We start from the raw sequence: 18,388 nt of genomic DNA on the forward strand, positions 1-18,388 counted from the left end.
CCCTCCTTCCTTCCCTCCCTTCCTCCCTTCCTTCCTTCCTTCCTTCCTTCCTTCCTTCCCTCCTTCCCTCCGTCCCTCTTTTTCTTTTTTTGAGACAGAGTCTTGCTCTGTTGCCCAGGCTGGAGTGCAGTGGCGTGATCTTGGCTCACTACAACCTCTGCCTCCAGGTTTCAAGTGATTCTCCTGCCTCAGCCCCCCAAGTAGCTGTGATTACAGGCAAATCTTGGCTCACTGCAAGCTCTGCCTCATAGATTCAAGCAATTCTGTCTCAGCCTCCTGAATAGCTAGGATTATAGGTGCCCGCCACTGTGCCTGGCTAATTTTTTGTATTTTTAGTAGAGACGGGGTTTCACTATGTTGGCCAGGCTGGTCTTGAACTCCTGACCTCGTGATCCACTGACTTCAGCCTCCCAAAGTGCTGGGATTACAGGCGTGAGCCACCACACCCGGCCTATACCTAATATTTTCTGATGACAATCTTCTTCCACTGGAGCATTGGGTCTTCAGTATCAAGGCACATCTTCTCCCTATGCGACATACAGATAAAAAGGAAGTTGAAATCAGAGAGAAATAAAAAAGACATTTTATATTTTATTCTGCTTCATTTTCATTTCTTTCTTTCTTTCCTTTTTATTTTTTATTTTTTTTTTTGAGATGGAGTCTCGGTCTGTCACCCAGGCTGGAGTGCAGTGGCGTGATCTCCGCTCACTGCAACCTCGGCCTCCCGGGCTGAAGCGATTCTTATGCCTCAGCCTCCTGAGTAGCTGAGATTACAAGTGCATGCCAATACACCCAGCTAATTTTTGTATTTTTAGTAGAGACAGGGTTTCACCATGTTGGTCAGGCTGTTCTCAAACTCCTGACTTTAGGTGATCCACCCACCTCAGCCTCCCAAAGTGCTGGGATTACAGGCATGAGCCACCGCACCCAGCCCTGCTCCATTCCCTTCACTGAACACCTTAATAATTCCTTTGCTGGTAATCAGGCACATTTTGAACTTTTATGAATAGATCTGTGATTATTCTAAGTTCATAAATTGTTTTGCAGTCTTTCATGTTTATGATCATAGGCATAGATGGACCTAAATTCCTTATCGTATTCTTTATTATTCAACCAGTGTATCCACTGGTTTTTTGCCTATTATCTCTGGAGTTCATGAAGTTATAATATCATTTTTATTAAACTGAATAAAATGGTATAGCAATGACCTCTTAATTACAATTTGATTTGATTGCAAAACTTTTTCCTCCTCTATAAGAAGATGATGTCTGCTTTAAGCTGTAATGTTTTGCCATGTTGCAAAAAGCCATAATAATAAATTAAGTATTAAAAAAAGTACCTGTCTTAGGGCTGAGCATAGTGGCTTGTGCCTATAGTCCTGGCTACTTGAGAGGCTGAGGTAGGAGGATCACTTGAGCCCAGAAGTTCAAGGCTGCAGTGAACTGTAATTGTGTCATTAAACTGCAGCCTGATGATACAGGGAGACCTGGTCTCTCAATAAGTAAATTAACGAATAGACCAGGCTCGGTGGCTAATGCCTGTAATCCCAGAACTTTGGGAAGCTGAGGTGGGAGGATCCCTTCAGGCCAGGAGTTCCAGACCAACCTGGACAGCATAGTGAGACCCTACCTCCACAAAAAATTTAAAAATTAGTCAGGTGTGGCCTGGCGCGGTGGCTCACGCCTGTAATCCCAGCACTTCGGGAGGCCGAGGCGGGTGGATCAAGAGGTCAGGAGATCGGGACCATCCTGGCTAACACAGTGAAACCCCGTCTCTACTAAAAAATACAAAAAATTAGCCTGGCGTGGTGGTAGGCGCCTGTAGTCCCAGCTACTCAGGTGGCTGAGGCAGGAGAATGGCATGAACCTGGGAGGCGGAGCTTGCAGTTAGCTGAGATCGCGCCACTGAACTCCAGACTGGGCAACAGAGTGAGACTCCGTCTCAAAAAAAAAGTATTTAAATATTATGTATTATTTAGACACAATAAAAAATTGGAAAAAATATTCTTTATCTTTGTTGCTTTTTTCTCTTTTTACCCTTTTCCCCCAATGTTGCTCCCTGTCCAGCGCCTCTCTGCAGCCTCTCCCCGGGTTCAAGCTGCTTTTGGTCATTCGCGTGATGGCCTCCAGGGGGCGCTCTTTCCCCACTCACGCTGCAGCAAGGACGCCTCCTTCCTCAGTTTAATTGGGTTTATTAACATCTCCCAGCTTAGATTCCTCTTTTGCAAAGTGGGTATTATAACGTTAACCACACAGGGATGACTAAGGAAGTGCAGTTAATCCTTGAACAACACGAGTTTGAACTGCATGGGTGTACTTAAGTGTGGATTTTTTTCCACCTCTGCCACCCCTGAGACAGTAAGACCAAGCCCTCCTTCTCTTCTCCCTCCTCCTCCTCCCCCTCCTCCTCCTTAGCTTACTGGAGGTGAAGACGACAAGGATGAACGCTTTTGTGATGATCCACTTCCACCTCATCCATAGTAAATATGTTTTCTCTTCCTTTAAAGTTTCTGGATGGGCATGGTGGCTCACTCCTGTAATCCCGGCACTTTGGAGGCTAGGAGTTCAAGACCAGCCCAGCCAACATGGCAAAACCCTGCCTCTACTAAAAATACAAAAATTAGCCAGGCGTGGTGGTGGGTGCCTGTAACCCCAGCTACTCAGAAGGCTGAGGCAAGAGAATCGCTTGAACCCGGGAGGCAGAGGTTGCAGTGAGCCAAGATCATACCACTGCACTCTAGCCTGGGCGACAGAGTGAGACTCCGTCTCAAATAATGAAACAAAACAAAACAAAAAACCAACCAAACAAAAAAAACCACCAGAATTTTTTTAGTGACATTTGCTTTTCTCTAGCTTACTTATTGCAAGAATACAGTTTATAATACATAGAATGTAGAAAATCACTGTTCATCGACCATTTATGTCATCAGTAAGGCTTTTGGTCAAGAGTAGACTGTTGGTAGTCAAAAGTTACATGCAGATTTTTGACTGCAGGGGTCAGCTCAGCACTCCTAATCCCTGTGTTGGTTCTAAGGTTGATGGCACAGAAATCCCCTAGCCCTGGGCTCGTGGTTACTCAATGCATAAGGATAACCATGATTTTTTTTTTTATTTTTTAAACAGAGTCTTGCTCTGTCACTCAGGCTGGAGTGCAGTGGTGCAGTCACAGCTCACAGCAGCCTCAAGCTCTTGGGCTCAAATGATCTTCCCACCTCAGCCTCCCCAGTAGCTGGGACTACAGGCATGCACCACCAAGTGTGGTGAATGTTTATTTTTTGTTTTTGTAGAGATGGGATTTCGCTATGTTGCCCAGGCTGGTCTCGAACTCCTGGGCTCAAGCAATCCTCCTGCCTCAGCCTCCCAAAATGCTGGGATTACAGGCGTGAGCCAACATTCCCAGCCACTATTTTTTTTTTTTTTTTGAGACAGTCTTGCTCTGTCCTCCAGGCTGGAGTGCAGTGGTGTGCTCTCAGCTCACTGAAACCTCTACCTCCTGGGTTTGAGCAATTCTCGTGCCTCAGCCTCCCAAGTAGCTGGGATTACAGGCATGCACCACCACACCTGGCCAATTTTTTTTTGTTGTTGTTTTTGTTTTTTGTATTTTTAGTAGAGATGGGATTTCGCCATATTGTCCAGGCTGGTCTCAAACTCCAGGCCTCAAGTGACTGACCCGCCTCAGCCTCCCAAAGTGCTGGGATTACAGGCATGAATCACTGTGCCCGGCCCCAGCCACTATTTTTTTAAGAGTACAAAATTGAAGCATATTCTGATAGGGAATTTAAAACACTCACTAAAGCAGGCAGAATAAGTATAATGAACCACAGCCCACCCCAACCACCATCACCCCCTACTCAACCTCGCCAACCCCGCCTGCACCCCATTAGTCTTCCTGTCAGGTATTATTTTGAAGCAAATCTCAGTTATCTTATCTTTCCATAAATATTTTGTGATATGTCTCTAAAACATACACACTTTTTTTTTTTTTTGAGACAGGGTCTCGCTCTGTTGCCCAGGCTGGAGCACAGTGGCATAATCATGACTCATTGCAGCCTCTTGGGTTCAAGTGATCCTTCCACCTCAGAGTAGCTGGGACCACAGGCACATGCCACCATGTCTAGTTAATTTTTTAATTTTTTGTAAAAATGGAGTCTCACTATCTTGGCCAGTCAGGTCTTGAACTCCTGAGCTTAAGTGATCCTCCTGCCTTAGCCTCCCAAACTGTTGGGATAACAGGCATGAGGCACTGCACCTGGCCCAGACTCTTTAAAAACCTAACCAGGACGGGCATGGTGGCTCATGCCTATAATCCCAGCACTTTGCGAGGCCGAGTTGGGTGCATCACCTGAGGTCAGGAGTTCCAGACCATGGCCAACATGGTGAAACCCCATCTCTACTAAAAATACAAAATATTAGCCAGGCATGGTGGCGGGCACCTGTAATGCCAGCTACATGGGAGGGTGAGATAGGAGAATTGCTTGAACGTAGGAGGCGTAGGTTGCAGCGAGCCAAGATCACGCCATTGCACTCCAGCCTGGGCAACAAGAGCAAAACTCTGTCTCAAAAAAAGCAAAAACAAAAACAAAAAAAGAGAAACCTCGCCACAATACCACTGTCACACTCCAAAATCTTTACCAATAATTTTTTAATATCTATACTTTCCAGTTTAGCCAATAACTGTTGAGTTTTGGAATCATATACGAATTTGACTGCTAGCTCACTTCCTTGCCAAGGAAGCTTCGGAAATTGTTTAACTTCTTTGAAGCCTATTTTATTTTTTCTTCTTCATTTTTTCTTTTTGTTTTTTTTGAGACACTGTCTCACTCTGTCACCCAGACTGGAGTGCAGTGGCACTCCAGTGTACTGCACTGGTTACAGTCCAGGTTACAGTGATCTTGGCTCACTGTAACCTCCGCCTTCCGGGTTCATGCGATTCTCCTGCCTCAGCCTCCTGAGTAGCTGGGATTACAGGCACCTGCCATCACGCCCAGCTAATTTTTGTATTTTTAGTGGAGACGAGGTTTCACCATGTTGGTCTGGAAGCCTATTTTCATCATCAATGAACTGGGATAGTAAATTGAAGTCCCCAGGTTGTTTGGAGTATTGGAAACAGTATATTTCCTAAAATTTCAGCACCCAAAACTTTGTTTCTTTTCCTTTTTTTTTTTTTTTTTTTTTTTTTAAAGAGACAGGGTTTTGCTCTGTTGCCCAGGCTGGAGTGCAGTGAGGCAATCATATCTCACTGCAGCCTTGACTTTCTGGGCTCAAGCGATCCTCCCACCTCAACCTCCCGAGTAGCTGGGAGTACAGGCACACACCACCATGCCTGGCTAATTTTTTGTTATTGTTGTTGTTATAGAGATGGGGGTCTCACTATGTTGCCCAGGCTGGTCTTGAACTCCTGGCCTTGAGTTACCCTCCCACCTTGGCCTCCCCAGTAGCTGGGACTACAGGAGCATGCCACGGTGCCTGGCAGCACCTTCTTTTTTTTTTTTTGGGATGGAGTTTAGTCTGGCTCTGTCGTCCAGGCTGGAGTGCAGTGGTGCAATCTCTGCTCACTGCAACCTCTGCCTCCCAGGTTTAAGTGATCCTCCTGCCTCAGCCTCTCAAGTAGCTGGAATTACAGGTGCCTGCCACCATGCCCGGCTAAATTTTGGTTTTAGTAGAGATGGGGTCTCACCATATTGGCCAGGCTGGTCTCAAACCCCTAATCTCAGGTTATTCACCCACCTCAACCTCCCAAAGTGCTGGCATTACAGGCGTGAGCCACCACGCCTGACCGAGCATCTGAAACTTCTATCCCTCAAAATATAGTAACATTATGAAACAGAGTAACATTATTATTAAATATGGTAGCTTTATTATTTCTGTCAGTAGAGCAGTGATTCTCAAGGTGGGGCAGTGAGGGAGGGGTTGGCTCTGTTCCCCAGGGGACACTCGGCAGTGATGGAAAACACTTGCGGTTGTCGTGATTGGAGCATGTGCGTGCTACTTTCGTCTTGTGGGTGGAGGCCAGGGATGCTGCTCAATGCCGCACATTGCATAGGACGGGTCCCCAAACAAAGGATAGTCTGGTCCCAAATGTCGGCAGGAAAGCCTGGTCTAGAGACCGGTTTCCTTAATGCTCACTGGAACCTTGATCTTGGAGGCCGAACTGGGATTGAACCCGAACTCTACCGCTCGCTGAGTGAAACTGGCAGGAGTGATTTTTTTGTTTGTTTGTTTTTGTTTCTGAGAGGGAGTCTTGCTCTGTTGCCCAGGCTGGAGTGCAGTGGTGTGCTTTCAGCTCACTGAAACCTCTACCTACCGGCTTCAAATTCTTGTGCCTCAGCTTCCCAAGTAGCTGGGATTACAGGCGTGCGTCACCACACCCAGCTAATTTTTGTATTTTTAGTAGAGATGGGGTCTCACCATGTTGTCCAGGCTAGTCTCACACTCCTGACCTCAGGAGATCCATGTGCCTTGGCCTCCCAAAGTGCTGGGGTTACAGGCATGAGCCACTGTGCCTGGGCTTGGAGTTTTTTTGTTTGTTGGTTTGTTTGTTTTTGAGACAGAGTCTCACTCTGTCGCCCAGGCTGGAGTGCAGTGGTGGGATCTCAGCTCATTGCAATCCCCGACTCCTGGGTTCAAACAATTCTTATAGCTCAGCCTCCCAAGTAGCTGGGATTACAGGCATGCGTCACCACCCCCAGCTAATTTTTGTATTTTTAGTAGAGATAGGGGTCTCACCATATTGGCCAGTCTGGTCTTGAATGCCTGACCTCAGGTGATCCACCCACCTCAGCCTCCCAAAGTGCTGGGATTACAGGTGTGAGCCACCGTGCCCGGCCTTGGAGTTTTAATGGTAATTAATCATGGCTAACATCTCACAGGCCCTTCCTGTGATGTAGGCGTGGTATTAGTCTCACTCTCTGTATAAATGCATTTCACTGTCTCACCAACCCAGGAGGTTAGTGAGAAAATTCAGGTGCACAGTGGTGAAGCGTCACAGGCAAGGGACTTCACCTTTCCGCATCTTGTTTTCTTCATCCATGAAACAGGATCATAATGTCCATCTCTTGGGGTAATAACACGGACTGCTAATGCCAAATGCCAACCAACTGGCAACTTCTAGAATGTGAGCGTATGGCATGTTTTATGAGAAGCCGTATCAGCCTGGCACACAATGGTTAACCACCAAGTCTGGGCTGAATGCCCGGCTAAGCTGGGGCCCGAGTGCAAACAATTTCTTTCATTATCCCAGTTGCTGGGAGAATTGGGCAAGGAGAGACACATAAAATACGTAAGACAAAAGTTACTAGGATAGCTAGGGGCTTGTCTTCCGGGTGGCGCCGAGGCCAGGAAACTGTCCTCTCTAGCCTATTTCCCCAGAGGAGTCTATATTGGCCCTTCTGCTACCAGCAAGGGCAAAAGAGAGGCTGGAACCCCCAGGACAGCCAGAACGCGAACACTGCAAAGGGCCTCTGTCCTTACTGGGGAAGCCCAATCTTGCTTAGCTGTCTTCTTCAGCAACAAACAGAAGTCAAGAAAGAGAAACAGTTGCGGAAGAACCTGTTGTGATGATAATTTACTGAGCACCTACTATGTGCCAGGCACGCCAACCTTACCAGACAAGATCCTTGGGCTCATAGAATTCACTTTCTCATGGGAGAGACAAACAATAACACGTAGAAACATATCCGCTGGTGGTGAGTACCGTGCAGAAAATTAAAATAGGGCGATGGCATTGGGAGTGACTTAAGGGGTCACTACGCAATGGGATGGTCAGAGACAGCCTCTCAAGAGGAGGTAGCATTGAAGCTAAAATGTGAACGACATGAACAGATGCAGCATAGAACATTAAGGTACAGGATGTGCAAAGGCCCTGAGGTTGAAATCAGCTAAATGCATTAGACTAGGGGTTCTCAAGTAAGGGAATTCTGCCCCCTAGGAGACATTGCAATGTCTAGGAAGACTTTTGTTTTTTTTTGTTTTTTTGAGATGGAGTCTTGGCGCTCTGGTTGCCAGGCTGGAGTTGCAGTGGGGCACGGAGCGTCGGGCTTGCGGCAAGCTCCGCCTCCCAGGTTCATGCCATTCTCCTGCCTCAGCCTCCCAAGTAGCTGGGACTACAGGCATCCGCCGCACACCCTGCTAATTTTTTGTATTTTTAGTAGAGATGGATTTCACCATGTTAGCCAGGATGGTCTTGATCTCCTGACCTTGTGATCCGCCTGCCTTGGCCTCCCAAAGTGCTGGGATTACAGGCATGAGCCACTGCGCCCGGCTGAGGCTTTTTTTTTTGAGACAGAGTCAGTCTCGCTCTGTCGCCCAGGTTGGAGTGCAGTGGCATGATCTTGGCTCACTGCAACCTCCGCTTCCCGGGTTCCAGTGATTCTCCTGCCTCAGGCTTCCAAGTAGTTGGGATTACAGGTACATGCTACTACGCCAGCTAATTTTTGTATTTTTAGTGGAGATGGGGTTTCGCCATGTTGGCCAGGCTGGTCTCGAACTCCTGGCCTCAAGCAATCTGCTTGCTTTGGCCCCTCAAAGTGCTGGGATTAGAGGCGTGAGCCACCACATTCAGTCTAGGGATACTTTTTAATTGTCAAGACTTTGGTGGTGGTGGTTGGGGGGTGGTGTGCTGTTGAAATCTAGTGGGTGGGGGCCGGAAATGTTTTGCAACATCCTAAAATGCATGGGACAATTACCACCACAGAGGATGATCTGTCTCAAATGTCTGTCCTACTGAGATGGAGGAAGCCTGGGATAGAGCGCAGAAAAAAGCCTAGAGGTGAAAGTCAAGGTCAAAACCTCTGATCCTCCTACGAACATCAGGAGGCAGTAACTGAGGGAGTGTGGCCATGCACTGAAGTGAATTCAGGTCCAAGGAGCCTGCTGCGACCCAGGAAAATGAGAGAAGGACCAGAAATTGTGGTAGAGGCAAATTCAAGGTCAGAAGATTGGGGAGGAGGTGCTAAGAGAGGTCTGGAGAGATGCTGGGACCGAGAACTGGAGCCTTAGTGAGATGAGCAGGCTGCAGCTAAACTGTGGTATCTGGGTGAGTTGTGGGAAGGTGGCTGGGTGGCTGGGCTGGGTTTATGGGGGCAGGGTCCCTGGAGGAGAGGGAGTAGACCAGCACTGGCTCCCTGACTCTGCCGTTCTAGCTGGTGAGAAAGTTCTCACTCTAAGCTGCAGTTTTCTCATCTGTCAAATGGTGACACTCAACTCTACTTACTGGGCCTTTACTGTTGAGAAAATAATTAACTCTGGCTGCACGTGGTGGCTCATGCCCCTAATCCCAGCACTTTGGGAGGCTGAGGCAGGAGGATGGCTTGAGGCCAAGAGTTCAAGACCAGCCTGGCCAACATAGTGAGACCCCTGTCTCTACAAAAAATAAAAAACTTAAGCCTAGCGTGGTGGCACATGCCTACAGTTCCAGCTACTTGAGAGGCTGAGGCAGGAGGATGGCTTAAATCCTGGAGTTCAAGGCTGTAGTGAGCTATGATCATGTCACTGCACTCTAATCTGGGCAACAGAGTGAAACCATGTCTCTTAAAAAAAAAAAAGCAAACTTAAAAAACTAGCTGGGCATGGTGGTGTGTGCCTATCTAGCTGGGCATGGTTTTGTGTGCCTGTAGTCCCAGCTACTCAGGAGGCTGAGATGGGAGGATCAATTGGGGACAGGAGATGGAGGCTGCGGTGAGCCACAATAGTACCACTGCACTCCAGCCTGGGCGACAAAGCAAGATCCTGACTCTTTTTTTTTTCTTTGAGACGGAGTTTCGCTCTTATTGCCCAGGCTGGAGTGCAATGGCACGATCTCAGCTCACTACAACCTCCGCCTCCTGGGTTCAAGCAATTCTCCTGCCTCAGCCTCCCCGGCATGCACCATCACGCCCAGCTAATTTTGTATTTTTAGAAGAGACGGGGTTTCTCCATGTTGGCCAGGCCAGTCTCAAACTCCCGACCTCAGGCGATCTGCCTGCCTCAGCCTACCAAAGTGCTGGGATTACAGATGTGAGCCACTGTGCCTGGCTGACCCTGACTCTTAAAAAACAAAAAAAAAGAAAAAAAGAATTAACTCAGCAGACCTGAGTTGTCCACGCCCCACACATTAAAAGTGTAGCTCTTGACCTGCTCCTGGGAAATGACCTCTAAGCCCTTGGAAAGGGATAAGAGTATCTTTGTTTACCTGGAGAGCCTTGGCTCACACTGGATACTAACAACACGACTTAGAGAGGGAGTTTTGAGTCATGCGATATCAGTTGACCCCTGGAGCGGCTGGGGATTAAAGTCAGCCATGCAGGTGATCAATGATTTCTACATGACCAACCCCCAATAAAAACCCCAGACACCAAGGCTCAGGAGAGCTTTCCTAGTTGGTGGCAAACTATGCATGTTGTCACACGTCACTGCTGGGAGACTTAAGTGCTGGCCACACAACTTCACTGGGAGGGGACAACTGAAATCTCACACCTGGTCTCTCCTGGACCCTGCCCTGGATGCCTCTTCCTGTGCCTGATCTTATTTTATTTTTTGAGACAGAGTCTCGCTCTGTTGCCCAGGCTGGAGTACAGTGGCATAATTATGGCTCACTGCAGCCTCACCCTCCTGGGTTCAAGTGATTCTCTCATCTCAGCCTCCCAAGTAGCTAGGACCACAGACATGAATCACCATGCCCAGCTGATTTTTTTTTTTTTTTAATATAGGGTCTTGCTCTGTTGCCCAGGCTGGAGTACAGTGTTGTGATCTTGGCTCACTGCAACCTCTGCCTCCCAGGCTCAAGTGATCCTCTCACCTCAGCCTCGTGAATAGCTGGGACTACAGGTATGCACCACCACATCTGGCTAATTTTTAAATTTTTTTGTGGAGATGGGGTTTCATCATGTTGCCCAGGCTGGTCTTGAACCCTTGGACTCCCAAACTGCTGGGATTACAGGCATGAGCCACCATGTCTGGCCCTGGATAATTTTTTATTTTGTAGAGATGCTGTCTCCCTGTGTTGCCCAGGCTGGTCTTGAACTCCTGGGCTCAAGCAATACCCCATCTCAGCCTCTCAAAGTGCTGAGATTATAGGCATGAGCCTATAATCTGTGCCTGGCCCCTTGGCTGATTTTAATTTATATCCATTCATCATAACGTATGAGTACCTATTTTACAGCTTTTTCTGTTTTGTTTTGTTTTGTGTTGAGATGAAATGTCGCTCTGTTGCCGAGACTGGGTGTGGTGTGATCTCAGCTCACTGCAACCTCCGCCTCCTGGGTTCAAGCAATTCTCGTGTCTCAGCCCCCCAAGTAGCTGGGATTACAGACGTGCACCGTCATGCCCAGCTAATTTTTGTATTTTTAGTAGAGACAGGGTTTCACCAAGTTGGCTGGGCTGGTCTCCAACTCCTGACCTCTAGTGATCGGCCCTCCTTGGCCTCCTAAAGTGCTGGGATTACAGACGTGAGCCACCTCGCCTGGGATATAACACCATTTTTAAATTCTCTGAGTCCTAAGGAATCATGGAACTTGAGGGTCCTCTTGGGGATCCCTCAATGGCAGAGTCTGTCCTGAGTGGACAAGGCAGGGAAGGGAAGTTGAGGCAGAGAGGATAGTAAGAGCAAAGACACAGAGGTTTGAAAATACAGTTGACTCAGTAGAATCAATATCACTGTTTTGTTGAGGGCTCACTACATGCTGGGCATTTTACAGACCTATCTCCCAACTGCTTTGTCAATGTTTTGTTCAAGGTGGATATTTTTGGCATTAATTTTGATCTGCTAACACATTGCGCTACCTCATGTATTGCTGCAGAGACGAGCGCCCTGAATGGCTCTTATTTTCATTTCACAGACTATGCAGCTGATGCCCTGGGAGGGAGGCCACTTGCGTAAGTCCTCCAGGAGGGCGATGGAGGAGCCGGCATTCAAACCAGGCTCATGGATGCCAAGGTATACATGTGTTCTCTCTGCCTCCAGCGGTGGTTTGCTACTGCTGTGAAGAGGTGGGGCAGGATTCAGGTCGCCAGGGCATTTTCAATAATGTCAGATCATGGCTGGGTGTGGGGGCTCACGCTTGTAATATCAGCACTTTGGGAGGCTCGGGTGGGAGGATTGCTTATTGCCAGGAGCCTGCCAAGTTCCAGCCTTGAACTCAACCCAGTAAGATCCCATCTCTACCAAAAAAAAATTTTTTGGAGATGAAGTTTCACCTCTGTTGCCCAGGCTGGAGTATAATGGTGTGATCTCGGCTCACTGCAACCTCTGCCTCCCGGGTTCAAGTCATTCTCCTGCCTCAGCCTCCCAAGTAGCTGGGACTACAGGTGTGTGCCATCACGCCTAGCTAATTTTTTGTATTTTTGGTAGAGACAGGGTCTCACCATGTTGGCCAGGCTGGTATGGAACTCCTGACCTCAGGTGATCCACCCACCTCGGCCTCCCAAAGTGCTGGGATTACAGGCGTGAGCCACTGTGCCTGGCCAAAAATTTTTATTTTATTTTTTATTTTTTGAGATGGAGTCTCACTCTGTCGCCCAGGCTGGAGTGCAGTGGTATTATCTTGGCTCACTGCAACCTCTCTGCCTCCCAGGTTCAAGCGATTCCCACGCCTCAGCTTCTCAAATAGCTGGGACTACAGGTGTGCACCACCATGTCCAGCTAATTTTTGTAGTTTTAGTAGAGACAAGGTTTTACCATGTTGGCCAGGCTGATCCTGGACCCCTGGGCTCAAATGATTCGCCCATCTTGGACTCCCAAAGTGCTGGGATTATAGGCATGAGCCACTGTGCCCAGACTCTAGACAAAATTTTTTTTTTTTTAAATTAAGCAGACATGGCCGGGCGCAGTGGCTCACACCTGTAATCCCAGCACTTTGGGAGGCCAAGGCGGGCGGATCACGAGGTCAGGAGATTGAGACCATCCTGGCTAAGCACCGGTGAAACGCAAACGTCTCTACTAAAAATATAAATTAGCCGGGCGTGGTGGGTGGGGCCGCCTGTGGTCCCCCCAGCTACCCGGAAGGCTGGAGGCCAGGAAAGAATGGCGTGAACCTGGGAGGCCGGAGCTTGCAAGTGAGCCGAGATCGGGTGCACCTGAAACTCCAGCCCTGGGGCGACAGAGCGAGACTCCGTCTCAAAAAAAAAAAAAAAAAAAAAATTAACCCACCCAGCTACTTGGGAGGCTGAGATGGGAGGATCACTCGAGCCCAGGAGATGGAGGCTGCAGTGACCTATGATCGCACCACTGCGCTCCAGCCTGGGTGGCAGAGGAAGACCCTGTATCACATAACAACAAACCTCCTGCAGGCAAAGATAGCTAGCTAGAGTTTATTTATTTATTTAATCTTCTTGTTCATTTATTTATTTATTTATTTTTGAGATGGAGTCTCCCTCTGTCACTCAGGCTGGAATGCAGTGGCACGATTTTGGCTCACTTCAACCTCTGCCTCCCAGGTTCAAGCGATGCCCCTGCCTCAGCCTCCCGAGTAGCTGGGACTACAAGGGTGCACCACCACTCCCGGTTAATTTCTGTATTTTTAGTAGAGACGGGTTTCACCATGTTGGACAGGCTGGTCTTGAACTCATAACCTCAAGTGATCCATCTACCTTGGCCTCCCAAAGCGGTGGGATTACAGGCATGTGATCATAGCTCACAGCAGCTTTGAACTCTTGGACTCATGCCATCCTCCCATCTCAGCCTCCCTAGTAGCTGGGACAACAGGCCACACTACCATGCCATGGCTACATTGTTTTTTGTTTTGTTTTGAGACAGAGTTTCATTCTCGTTGCCCAGGCTGGAGTGCAGTGGCAGGATCTCGGCTCACTGCAACCTCCACCCCCCTGGTTCAAGTGATTCTCCTGCCTCAGCCTCCCGAGTAGCTAGGATTATAGGCATGCACCACCACACCTGGCTAATTTTGTAGTTTTAGAAGAGATGGGGTTTCTCCATGTTGGTCAGGCTGGTCTTAAACTCCTGACCTCAGGTGATCCACCCACCTCGGCCTCCCAAAGTGTTGAGATTACAGGCGTGAGACACCACTGCTCCTGGCCCATGTCTATATTTTATAAAGCTTTTTTTTTTGCAGAGATGAGGTCTCACTGTGTTGCCCAGGCTGGTTTTGAACTCCTGGCTCAAGTGACCCTCCCACCCTGGCCTCTTGAATAGCTGGGATTACTAGAACAAGCCATCGTGCCCAGCTACTAGAGTTGATTTAAAACTGTTTTCTTTCTTTTTTTCTTTTTTCTTTTGAGATGGTGCCTTGCTCTGTCAACAGGCTGGAGTGCAGTGGTGCGATCTCAGTTCACTGCAACCTCCACCTCCTGAGTTCAAGTGTTTCTCCTGTCTCAGCCTCCCAAGTAGCTAGGACTACAGGCCTGTGCCATCATGCCCGGCTATTTTTGTATTTTTCATAGAGACGAGGTTTCACCATGTTGGCCAGGCTGGTTTGAACTCCTCACCCCAAGTGATCCATCCGCCTCGGCCTCCCAAAGTGCTGGGATTACAGGCATGAGCCACTGCACCTGGCCTAAAACTGGTTTCTCAGTTTTTCAACACTGCTGACAACTTGGGGATGGATCATTCTTTGTGGGGGCTTCCTGGGCATTGTAAGATGTTGAGCAGCATCCCTGGTCTCTACTTACACGATGCCAGTATCATTCCCCCAGTCGTGGCAACTGAAAAGGTCTCCAGACATTGCAAGTGTCCCCTGGGAGCTGAATGGTCCCCAGGTGAGAACAGCTGGTTGAAATAGTACGTGCGGTGCCTGGACGTGGAAGGACTTTGCCTCGTGGGAGGGGGTGGTAAGGGCGGGATGGAGTGAGACTTTCGTCAAGCGTTTGTCTTTCTTGTCTGGGCTGTGGGGCTGGGCATGGCTCCCAGCATCTCCTCCGTACACCTGGGTTCAGGCTCAGTTTACATGGGCAGGCCCCAGGGGACCCAGGTGTTCAAGAGATTGGCTGGTCCCCGGGCCCACCTCCCAGCACTGGGAAACCACAGTTGCTGTGGCGACCACTGAGCTCTGAGGATGAGGAGCTGGGAAGAGGACTCCCGTGCTTAGAAGAGCCAATATCCAGAGGTCTTGGCGGGGAGGCCACTGTCTAGTATCCCTCCATGAGTGCTTACAGACCAAGGAAAGCAGTGGAGAGGAGTTGGTTCAGCTCCCCAGAGGCGCTGGAGGTGGTGGGAGTTTCAGGTCACTGGGGGAGCCTCGGAAGGTGAAACTGGCTCCCTGTTCCTGATGGCCCTGCCTGGCTGGCCTCCCAGGAAGGCTGCCTGGCTGCTGGCGTGAGGTCTCTGAGCCCCAGGCCCTTTCCAGGGGAAGAGTCATCTCAGTGGGTGGGCAGCAATGAGCGTGGGCCCCCTCAGCCCGAGTACCCGCCATCGGCTTCTGCAGGGTGAAGCCGGCCCCCTCCCACCACCTCCGCCCACCGGTGTGACCATCTTCATCAGTTCCACAGTCTCAGGTAAGGTGCAGTGTACGGATGGGGGCTCAGAGGCAGGTGGGCACTCTCAGGCAGTGTCAGGGCGATGGGCACGGCTCATAGAGTCCTTTAAGAGACCTAGACGTGAACCAATACCGTGTTTCACGCCTGTAATCTCAGCACTTTGTGAGGCTGAGGCAGGTGGATCACTTGAGGTCAGGAGTTGAAGACCAACCTGGGCAACATGGTGAAACCCTGTCTCTACTAAAAATACAAAAGATTAGCCAGGCATGGTGGTGGGTGCCTGTAATCCCAGCTACTCAGGAGGCTGAGGCAGGAGAATCCCTTGAATCTGGGAGGCAGAGGTTTCAGTGAGCCGAGATTGTGCCATGGCGCTCCAGACCGGACAACAGAGCAAAATTCTGTCTCAAAAAACAAAATAAACAAACCAAAAACTCAAAAAGGGGATGTTAGATAATAGCATGCTGCTACACAGCACTGCCCAGCTCCACATTCAGTGAAGTCAATTGGCAACTTGATATTAAGCAAGGTGGAGTATTTAAACCACAGAAATTGGCAGAAAATACAAATCGGATTTAAAAACATTTGTTTTGGAGAACAGAGTATTATGGAACATTTGCCGGGTCATTGCTCTTTTTTTTTTTTTTTTTTTTGAGATGGAGTCTCACTCTGTCGCCCAGTTTGGAGTGCAGTGGTGCGATCTGGACTCACTACAACCTCTGCCTCCCGGGTTCAAGGGATTCTCCTGCCTCAGCCTCCTGAGCAGCTAAGATTAAGGCCATCTGCCACCATGCCCAACTAATTTTTGTATTTTTAGTAGAGATGGGGTTTCACCATGTTGACCAGGCTGGTGTCGAACTCCTGACCTCAGGTCATCTGGCCCCCCTCAGCCTCCCAAAGTGCTGGGATTACAGGCGTGAGCCACCGTGCCTGGCCACACCACTCTATGTATATGTGCTCTCATAGAGATTACATCCTGGCTGGGGGAACGGACACATAAATTAAGTAATTGCAGGCTGGGCGCGGTGGTTCACGCCTGTAATCCCAGCACTTTGGGAGGCAGAGGCAGGTGGATCACGAGGTCAGGAGATTGAGACCATCCTGGCTAACACGGTGAAACCCCGTCTCTACTAAAATACAAAAAATTAGCCGGGCATGGTGGCGGGCGCCTGTAGTCCCAGCTACTCGGGAGGCTGAGGCAGAAGAATGGCGTGAACCCAGGAGGCGGAGCTTGCAGTGAGCCAAGATCACGCCCCTGCACTCCAGCCTGGGCGGCAGAGTGAGAATCCATCTCAAAAAAAAAAAAGAAAGAAAAAAACAATTCAGTAATTGCAGCTTGTGGGCTGGGTGCAGTGGTTAATGCCTGCAATCCCAGCACGTTGGGAGGCCTAGGTGGCAGACTTGGGAAACCTCTGTAATGTGAATGCTGCTCAGGTAGTGACTCACGTGGGAGCCTCCCGGACCCTCTGTTTCCTCCTCGAGAAGCCAGACTGAGAACCCAACTTGATAGAGTTGCTGTGAGTGGCGTATGATGTTGCAACTAACATTTATGACCAATGTACTGTGTGTTAGGCTTAAAAACTGCCAGAATCTTTTTTTTTTTTTTTTTGAGACGGAGTCTCGCTCTGTCGCCCAGGCTGGAGTGCGGTGGCCGGATCTCAGCTCACTGCAAGCTCTCCCTCCCGGGTTTACGCCATTCTCCTGCCTCAGCCTCCCGAGTAGCTGGGACTACAGGCGCCCACCACCACGCCCGGCTAGTTTTTTGTATTTTTTTAGTAGAGACGTGGTTTCACCGTGTTAGCCAGGATGGTCTCGATCTCCTGACCTCGTGATCCACCCGTCTCGGCCTCCCAAAGTGCTGGGATTACAAGCTTGAGCCACCGCGCTGGGCCAGAACTGCCAGAATCTTGCCACAGCTGCATGGCCCTGTGTGACCGGACCCTGCTCACCTCCCTAACCTTTTTTTTTTTTTTTTTTTTGAGACGGAGTCTCACTCTGCCGCCCAGGCTGGAGTGCAGTGGCCGGGTCTCAGCTCACTGCAAGCTCCGCCACCTGGGTTTAGGCCATTCTCCTGCCTCAGCCTCCCAAGCAGCTGGGACTACAGGCGCCCGCCACCTCGCCCGGCTAGTTTTTTGTATTTTTTAGTAGAGACGGGGTTTCACCATGTTAGCCAGGATGGTCTCGATCTCCTGACCTCGTGATCCGCCCGTCTCGGCCTCCCAAAGTGCTGGGATTACAGGCTTGAGCCACCGCGCCCGGCCTCACCTCCCCAACCTTATCTCATGCGGTCACCTCCTTGTCTACCTGTTGTATCCACACCAGAACCCATAGATCCGGGAATCCACAGGGCCATGGGGCTGATATCAGGACTATCACTCTCACTGTTCCCTCTTCTCCTTCTTATTCTGATCCTTTGGGTCTCAGTGCAAACACCCTTCTTCAGGGAGCCCTTCTCTGCCCCTCAATCTAAAGTAGATTTGTCCCGCTGAGGTGGGTGGATTGCTTGAGCTCAGGAGTTCAAGACCAGCCTGAGCAACATGGCAAGGTCCCATCTCTACAAAAAGTAAAAAATTAAAATAAAATAAAATAAAAAAAGTCTGGGTGCAGTGGCTCACGCCTGTAATCCCAGCGCTTTAGGAGGCCGAGGCACCTGAGGTCAGGAGTTCGAGACCAGCATGGCCAACATGGTAAAACCTCGTCTCTACCAAAAATACAAAAATTAGCCCAGTGTAGTGGTGTGTGCATATAATCCCAGCTACTCTGGAGGTTGAGGCAGGAGAATCGCTTGAACCTGGTAGGGGGAGGTTGCAGTGAGCTGAGATTGTGCCACTGCATTCCAGCCTGGGCAGCAGAGTGAGACTCTGTCTCAAAAAAAAAAAAAGAAAACAAAGAAAGAAAGAGAGAGAGAGGGAGGGAGGGAAGGAAGGACGGAAGGAAGGAAGGAAGGAAGGAAGGAAGGAAGGAAGGAAGGAAGGAAGGAAGGAAGGAAG

At 49.3% G+C, this 18,388-nt stretch overlaps 1 protein-coding gene across 1 annotated transcript in view; it reads left to right on the top strand.

Moving 5' to 3' along the window:
• Window positions 1–11,859: 11,859 nt before the first annotated feature.
• The window catches only part of LOC108543268 (NACHT domain- and WD repeat-containing protein 1), a gene marked incomplete at its 3' end in the record, with an annotated part of 53,703 nt that continues 47,174 nt past the window's right edge, over window positions 11,860–18,388 (top strand). The window contains exon 1 of the mRNA XM_017893682.1: window positions 11,860–11,910. Within this exon, the coding sequence (XP_017749171.1) occupies window positions 11,899–11,910 (12 nt within the window). The remainder of the gene's footprint in view (window positions 11,911–18,388) is intronic.

This window comes from Rhinopithecus bieti, unplaced genomic scaffold (genome assembly GCF_001698545.2).
Source record: "Rhinopithecus bieti isolate Rb0 unplaced genomic scaffold, ASM169854v2 scaffold_23826, whole genome shotgun sequence".
Lineage (NCBI taxonomy): Eukaryota > Metazoa > Chordata > Mammalia > Primates > Cercopithecidae > Rhinopithecus > Rhinopithecus bieti.